Source organism: Tachyglossus aculeatus, chromosome 2 (assembly GCF_015852505.1).
Source record: "Tachyglossus aculeatus isolate mTacAcu1 chromosome 2, mTacAcu1.pri, whole genome shotgun sequence".
Lineage (NCBI taxonomy): Eukaryota > Metazoa > Chordata > Mammalia > Monotremata > Tachyglossidae > Tachyglossus > Tachyglossus aculeatus.
In genome coordinates this window covers 11,495,858-11,504,655 of record NC_052067.1, presented here as the reverse complement: position 1 = coordinate 11,504,655, position 8,798 = coordinate 11,495,858, and the positions used below count along the sequence as shown (strand labels likewise).

At 47.6% G+C, this 8,798-nt stretch overlaps 1 protein-coding gene across 1 annotated transcript; it reads left to right on the top strand.

Annotated features, from left to right (window-relative positions):
* The first annotated feature begins 368 nt into the window (after positions 1 to 368).
* On the top strand, positions 369 to 899 carry FERD3L (Fer3 like bHLH transcription factor). Its single transcript, XM_038741999.1, has one exon. The coding sequence runs from the start codon at positions 369 to 371 to the stop codon at positions 897 to 899; it is 531 nt and encodes a 176-aa protein (XP_038597927.1).
* Positions 900 to 8,798: the final 7,899 nt, after the last annotated feature.

The following is an 8,798-nucleotide window of genomic DNA, read 5'->3' as shown; positions in this document are numbered from 1 at the left end:
CTTGGCACCGGGATACGGGGTAAACAATTCCCGTCCCCTCTTCGGGACACCATGAAAAGCAGCCCCGGCCTCGCCTGCCCCGCCATCCCCGGCTAGGCTCGGAGGCGGGGTGGAAGCACCAAGGAGAAGCCAGCCTGGTGGAAGGCCATTTCTGCCCCCCGGCCCGGCAGAGCTGTAGCGTCCACTGCTCGGCCTCGCCTCCCCGCTGCCACCTGCGCCCAAGAGGGAGGTGGTGGAAGCGGCAGGAGGGGCCAGGGGAGGAGGGTCCTTGTCCTCGGAGCTTCCACGCGTCCCTCCTCGCCATCTCCCCATCGCCGCGGCCCCGCGCCTGGCCAGAACTCCATGAGACGCCCGGCAGATGCCCCCAGATGGCGGGTCCGGGGGGCTTCGAGGATGCCACCGTGCTGGACTTCGTGGCCGACCTGTCCCTGGCCGCCCGCGGGGACCCCCTCGGAGGTGGACCGAGGCGGTGCGACCTCCCAGCCGGGGCGCCCTTTGGGGACGGTGCCCTCTGCTTTCGGGAGGGGCTGCCCAGGGGGCTGCCCCACTTCAGGGAGGGGGACGGAGAGGAAGAGGGCGGGGAGGAGGAGGAGGAGGAGGAAGAGGAGGAGGAAGAGGACGAGGACGAGGAGGAGGGAGGGGAGCGACTGAGAGGCGCCTCTCTGCTGGGCAGGCCCAAGAGGAAGCGGGTCATCACCCATGCCCAGCGCCAGGCCGCCAACATCAGGGAGAGGAAAAGGATGTTCAACCTGAACGAAGCCTTCGACCAGCTGAGGAAGAAGGTGCCCACTTTTGCCTACGAAAAGAGGCTGTCCCGGATAGAGACCCTGCGCCTGGCCATCGTCTACATCTCCTTCATGACCGAGCTGTTGGACAGCTGCAAGAAGGAATCGAGCTAGGGACGAGGATCCAGTCTGTGCCCGTCGCTGGCCGGGAAAGGGGGCTGGGGAGAGGGGAGGAGGGCAAGAGGGAGGATGGGACGGGGGGGAGGGAGGGGAGGATGCCTATAGTAGGTTCTGTAGATTTCAGGGAAATACGCCCACCTATCTAGAGAGGGGGACTTTGAGAGAAGGGAATCGCGGGAAAGATTGGGCTTCAGCTTGGCGATTCTGCGCCCTTCGGGGAGGGCGGGCTGGAGGCTCCCTTGTGTCTCAGGGTCCCGAATCTCTGCGCCAGGACGCGTCTGGGAGCCGCTGGGAAGAATTGAGAGGGAGGATGGAGAGAGAGGATGGAGAGGAAGGATAGAGAGGGAGGATAGAGAGGGAGGATGGAGAGAGAGGATGGAGAGGGAGGATGGAGAGGGAGGATGGAGAGGGAGGATGGAGAGGGAGGAAGGAGAGGGAAGATGGAGAGGGAGAATGGAGAGGGAGGATGGAGAGGGAGGATGGAGAGGGAGGATGGAGAGGGAGGATAGAGAGGGAGGATGGAGAGGGAGGATGGAGAGAGAGGATGGAGAGAGAGGATGGAGAGGGAGGATGGGGAGGGAGGATGGAGAGGGAGGAAGGAGAGGGAGGATGGAGAGGGAGTATGGAGAGGGAGGATCGCGGGGCGGGGCTCGGAACACTGGCTGGACGGAAGAGGCGCACTGCTCCTTTAGCCTACACTTGTGTTAGTTTTTCCTACTTTTGGAAAAAAAATTAATAAACTTTCTTCTTACTTTCTTTCATTTATAAAGCACGAAATGGCGAGTTCGTGCGTCCCCGGGAGGATCCGGAGGGACGGGGACCTCCGTAAGGGGCTGTCTGGCCCGGGGACCCGCAGGAGGACCGAGGGGGGCGGTGGTCGGCGACCACCCTGCCCTCCGCGTGGGCGGCGGGCTGGGCGGGCCTCGGGCCCCGGGGCGGGGCGGTGGGGAGCGGGCGAGGTCCGAGCGGCCCCAGGACGGAGAGGGAGGAGAAGAGCAGGTCGCGGAACCCAAACCCCAGCCTCCCGAACCCCCAGCCCCAGGGAAAGAGCGCCCTCGATCCCCAGCCATGGTACCCAGCCGCGCCTATGGGCGCTTCCCCACGAGGATGCGTTTCCATGGAGACGCGCGCACCGCGGGGAGGACCGTCTCCTTGGATACCGCCGCCGTTCCGGACTAATACCTTTCCCGCAGTCCCCATCCCCTTCCCTCCATCCTTCTCCCGGCCAAGGAGGCTCGGGCTTCCAATGGCGCCTCCCAGCGCCAGTCACGTATTTAATTATTTTAGCATTAACGAGGGGGAAACGCTTTCCCTCTCTCTCTCCCTCCCGTTAGCGCAGTCTGGGTAAAGAGATGGGCCGGCAGGAAGGAGAGGGAGAAACTCCCCAAAGCGGGTGAGGGGCGCGCCTTCCATCTCTTTCTTTGTGAGGTCGTCTTCCCTGCTCGTCCCGTCTCCCCGCAACTGGGTGATAATAACGATGGCATTTATTAAGCGCTTACTATGTGCAAAGCACTGTTCTAAGCGTTGGCACTGAGTAGGTTTCCTTAAATAATAATAATATTAATAATGATGGTATTTGTTAAGCGTTTACTATGTGCCAAGCACTGTTCTAAGCACTGGGGTAGATACAAGGTAATCAGGTTGCCCCGCGTGGAGCTCAGTCTTAATCCCCATTAAGGTAACCGATACACAGAGAAGTTAAGTGGCTTGCCCAAGGCTACACAGCAGACAAGTGGAGGACCCGGGGTTAGAACCGACATCCTCTGACTCTCTAGCCACGCTGCTTCTTAAAATAACTGCCCCCCTACGTTTTTCTGAATTGACCTTCCAAAGGGGCGAAGAGAAGTTGCTTAATTGGAGGGGGAAAACCTCACCTGAAGAGAAGTCTTCTCCATCCTCTCTTGTCCCCTTCCCCTTTCAATGGGAATAAATCCTAATACCGGGTTATGGGCAGGGTCTATATGCTACACTCCAGATCACTCTTCAAAGGCTCCTTTCCTTTCCCCAAACTGAATTCTGTTGCTAGGCAATAAGAGCCTCTGGATGAGAATCTAGGCTATTCATTTGTAGAGGAGACAGTTGGTTGTTTTGGTAACCTCTGACATGCGTGTTGGGGTAGCTTTCTAGAGGGCAGCTCTTGAAATTTCGTTTTCTCAGCATTTTGCCTCAACTTTGAATTGTACATGCTGGCATCTTTACTCTTTATTTTTCCCCTCCTGGTTCTTTTTTTGCAGCAGTAAATTTATCACTCACCCAAGCTGTAATATAATAAAATAAATACCAGCACCTCCCACAATTACTAAGGCATGTCTTCATGTCCTCAAAGAAGAATGGCTCTTAGATCATAGATTCATTTAAGAAACAAACACATCTGTTCTGAAGACCTGGCTATTACAGATGACCTTTTTTTTTTTTTACAAAGTTTTGTTGTTGGTTTTTTTAAATGGAATTTAAATGATTATTATGTGCCAGGCATTGTACTAAACTCCTAAGTTCCCAGGGTAGATACAAGCTAATCAGGTTGGACACATTACAGGTCCCAGGTGGAACTCACGGTCTTAATTCCCATTTTACCGATGAGGTAACTGAGGCACCGAGAATTTAAATGACTTGCCCAAGGATACACAGCAGAAAAGTGGAAGAGCCAGGATTAGAACCTAGGTCCTCAGGTTCACAGCCCTGTGTTTCACCCACTAGGCTGTAGAGCTTCCCTGCAGTAGAGAATCAATCAATCAATAGTATTCATTGAACACTTACTGTGTGCAGAGCACAGTACTAAGCGCTTGGGAGATTACAATACAGTAGTCAGAAGACACGATCCCTGCTTTTAAGGAGCTCACCTGAGTTAAAGGCATGAATGAGGTGCTTACAGTCTAGCAAGGGAAAGAAAACATCAAATTCCTCCTCCTCCTCCCCCTCCCATCCCCTTCCTCAAGGGTCGGTTCTTGGTCCCCTGCTGTTCTCTATCTGCACTCACTCCCTTGGTGAACTCATTCACTCCCACGGCTTCAACTGTCATCTCTATGCTGATGACACCCAAATCTACATCTCTGCTCCTGCTCTCTCTCCCTTCCTTCGGGCTCGTGTCTCCTCCTGCCTTCAGGACATCTCCATCTGGGTGTCTGCCCGCCATCTGAAACTCAGTATGTCCAAGACTGAACTCCTTATCTTTCCTCCCAAACCCTGCCCTCTCCCTGACTTTTCAATTACTGTAGACGGCACTACCATCCTTCCCATCTCACAAGCCTGCAACCTTGTTGTCATCCTCGACTCCACTCTCTCATTCACCCCTCACATCCAATCTGTCACCAAAACCTGCCGGTCTCACCTCCACAGCATCGCCAAGATCCGCCCCTTCCTCTCCATCCAAACCGCTATCTTGCTGGTTCACTCTCTCATCTTATCTCGACTGGATTACTGCATCAGCCTCTTCTCTGATCTCCCATCCTCCTGTCTCTCCCCACTTCAGTCTATACTTCACGCTGCTGCCCAGATCATCTTTGTGCAGAAACGCTCTGGGCATGCTACTCCCTTCCTCAAAAATCTCCAGTGGCTGCCTGTCAACCTATGCATCAAGTCAAAACTCCACACTCTCATCTTCAAGGTTGTCCATCACCTCGCCTCCTCTTACCTCACCTCCCTTGTCTCTTTCTCCAGCCCAGCCGGCACCCTCCACTTCTCTGCTGCTAACCTCCTCACTGTGCCTCGTTCTCGCCCGTCCCACAGTCGACCCCCGGCTCACATCCTCCCCCTGGCCTGGAATGCCCTTCCTCCACATATCTGCCAAGCTAGCTCTCTTCCGCCCTTCAAAGGCCTACTGAGAGCTCACCTCCTCCAAGAGGCCTTCCCAGACTGAGCCCCCTTTATCCTCTCCCCTCCCCATCCCCCCCACCCTACCTCCTTCCCTTCCCGAAAGCTCCTGTATATCTGTTTGTACAGATTTATTACTCTATTTTACTTGTACATATTTACTGTTCTATTTATTTTGTTAATGATGTGCATATAGCTTTAACTCTATTTGTTCTGATGACTTGGTACCTGTCCACATGTTTTGTTTTGTTGTCTGTCTCCCCCTTCTAGACTGTGATCCCGTTGTTGGGTAGGGACTGTCTCTATATGTTGCCAACTTGTACTTCCCAAGTGCTTAGTACAGTGCTCTGCACACAGTAAGTGCTCAATAAATATGATTGAATGAATGAATCAAACAATTTACAAATGAGAAAAGAAAAATGAACATATAGATAAGTGCTTAAACGGTAGGGGAAATGGATGGTTGGATGCACACTACTTCTACAGAGAAGTGTGAGTGCCTAAGTGTGTATTTGGCACATGCATTCAATCACATTTACTGAGTGCTTACTGTGTGCAGAGCACTGTACTAAGCGCTTGGAAGAGTACAATACAACAATAAACAGACACATTCCCTGCCCATAGTGAGCTTACAGTCTAAATGGGGGAGACAGACATTTAATATAAAAAAAAGATAGATATGTACATAAGTACTACGGGGCAGGGAGAGGGGAAGAACAAAAGGAGCAAGTCAGTGAGAAACAAAAGGGCACAATCAATCAATCAATCAATCAATCAATCGTATTTATTGAGCACTTACTGTGTGCAGAGCACTGTACTAAGCTCTTGGGAAGTACAAGTCGGCAACATATAGAGACGGCCCCTACCCAACAGTGGGCTCACAGTCTAGAAAGGGGAGACAGAGAACAAAACCAAACATATTAACAAAATAAAATAAATAGACTAGATATGTACAAGTAAAATAAATAAAATAAATAAATAGAGTAATAAATACGTACAATCATATATACATATATACAGGTGCACAGACATGCTGATGACAGTTAGTGAGGATATGACCTAAAGAGAAGGGAAATGAATTGGGTAAGAACTTCCAGAGAAGATGTAATTCAAAAGGATTTTGAAGATGAGAACTGTAGTTTGGAGATACGAAGGGGAAGAAAGATCAGAGCCAGGCCTGGTTTCCGAGTGGCCGTGAGGAACGAAGAATGCAAGCTAATGTGTGGTGGATGAAGTGATGGACAAGATGGAGAGAGCTGAAGCAGCATGACTAGTGGCAAGAGCATGCCTGGGAGTCAGAATGATCTGGGTTCTAATCCCGGCTCCACCACTTCTCCGCTGTGTGATCTTGGGCAAGTCACCTAACTTCTCTAGGCCTCAGTTACCTCATCTGTAAAATGGGAATTAAGACTGAGTCCCATGTGGGACATGGACTGCGTCCAACTTGATTGCCTTGTATCTACAGTGCTGTGCACACAGTAAACGCTCAATAAATATGACAATGAATGAATGAATCTACCCCAACATTGCCTGGCACATAGTATGCACTTAACAAATTCCACTAAAAAATAACCAAAAAGAATAAGATCAACTTACTGCAGCTTTTTCTAAATAAGAACTGTGAAGCAATTTCCCATACCTCATGGTGAAGAATTTGATTCAAAAGGGAAACATAAATAACAATAAAATTATCATTTAAATCTCCACCAACAGCAGCCAGTATTCCGCGTTTAGGAACTCATTCATTCATTCATTCAAACTTATTTATTGAGCAGTTACTGTGTGCAGAGCACTGTACTAAGCGCTTGGGAAGTACAAGCTGGCAACATATAAATACACACAGTATTTATCGCAGTATTTATCACACATAGGAACTGTGATGAGGTTGAGCAGTTCTAGTTGTGGTATTTTAGTTATGGTATTTCTTAAATGCTTACTATGTGCCAAGAATTGTGCTAAGCACTAGGGTTGTTGAAAGATAATCAGATCAGAAAAGGTCCCTCTCCCCATCAGAATTTGCCATCTAAGATTCTGAAAAACCTGTTTCCCTAATCACTTTTTTTCTCTCTTCTCCAGGTTTCTTCTTTTTTCCTCCCTTCACTTCCTTATTTACTTCTACTCGAGACTGTAAGCTTGATGTGGGCAGGGAATGTGGTCATCTATTGTAATACTGTACTCTCCCAAGCATTTAATACAGTGCTCAGCACACATTTAGTGTGCTGACTAAAAGAAAACCAAAAGAAGAAATTACTACCCAGGTTTTTGTTGTTGTTGCTGTTGTCGCATAAAATAACAATATCACTATTATTATTATTACTTCTTCTCAGGGCTTACTTTTTGTTGCCTAAAACCCACTTGATTTGCAATAATAAATCTTCAAAAGATGGACCAATTCCTTTAAATTATTTAATTCAAATCTACCAATGTGTAGCTGAATCATTGAGGAAAATAGGAAAAAAAAATGTCTGATTCTTCTTGTAGTCCAATTCAGTACAAAATGAAGGGAAAACGTTGATGCAGTTTAATCCCTAAAAGAGTCTGTCTCATTGTTTTATTTCCAAATTAATTAATATAGAAACATATCACAGCTGCTTATCTTTTGTGTATTTCTTTTGGGCATTGGTTTTATACTGGAATAGATTCAACCCAGGTAAATGAGTAAATTGGCTCAAATATGTTGCCTTGTATGTTAATGGAGCCTCCAAAAGAACCTAAGTGATTTCTAGGGAGAAATGTATGCAAGGAAGAATATACCTAATCATCTAACATTGAGACTAATCACAGTTAATCTTTCTGGTCTGTAGGATCATTTCAGTATATGACTTCATTTAAGAGTTCACCAATGGTCAGCATGAACCTGAAAAACTGAGCAATGTACACTTTTTTTTCAAACATGTCAGACCAAATGCCTTTGAAATGCTTTACAATTTCCAAGATCCTTATGTTAACTCTGGAAATAATTAACTGATATTTACGACAGAGCTTAGAACAGGAGAAGCAGCATGATGTAGTAGATAGAGCATTGAACTGGGAATCAGAAGGCCATGGGTTCTAATCCTAAATCTGCCATTTGTCTGCTGTGTGACCTTGGGCAAGTAATTTTACTTCTCTGTACCTCAGTTACCTCATCTGTAATATGGGGATTGAGACTGTGAGCCCCTTGTGGGACAGGGACTGTGTCCAATGTGATTCAGTTGTATCCACCCCAGTACATAGTACAGTGTCTGTCACATAGTGAGCACTTAACAAATACCACAATTTTAATTATTATTATTACATGCTTGGCACATTGTAGGCATTTCACAACTGCCATCATCATTATAACTGTGGTCATGATTGTGGTTGTCTGGAACAATTTTGTTAGTTTTCAAGCTACTTCAGAGCTCAAAGCACTTCCCAGTTATTTATTTAATCTTTGTGATATCTCTATAAAATAAACTGGGAGTAAGGTTTATTTAATAATAACAATAATGATGGCATTTGTTAAGCACTTACTATATGCAAAGCACTGTTCTAAGCGCTGGGGTGATCAGCAAGGTGATCAGGTTGTCCCACATGGGGCTTACAGTCTTAATCCCCATTTTACAGATGAGGTAACTGAGGCTCAGAGAAGTGAAGTGACTTGCCCAAGGTCACACAGCAGGCATGTGGTGGAGCTGGGATTTGAACCCACGACCTCTGACTTCAAAGCCCATGCTCTTTCCACTGAGCCAGGCTGCTTCTAATTTGACAGATGGCAAAGCTGAACTACAGAGGAATTAACTGATTTGTTCAGTACTCTACAGAAAAATAGCTGAACCACATCTTTCCCCCAGTACAAAGCTCTCCTCTGTATAGTAGATTCTGTACAGTTAATATAAATATGCCCATATGTAAATCTAGTGACTTTGAGACTCTTATTGTTTTTAACTCAGCCCACTGTCCTGTTCACTACTTTTGAATCCACTTTTCCTCAAGCTTATAAAATGAAGTTTTGATCCCTTGGGTTCTTATTTCAGATCTCTTGGGGTAAGCCAAACCTATAAACACACTTTCCAAAACAAAACAAAATTTGAGAAACACTACAGTGGGTATCAATATATA

What these genes read in the sequence shown, in the direction of transcription:
- FERD3L (XM_038741999.1), top strand. Translation starts at nt 369, where the DNA reads ATGGCGGGTCCGGGGGGCTTCGAGGATGCCACCGTGCTGGACTTCGTG.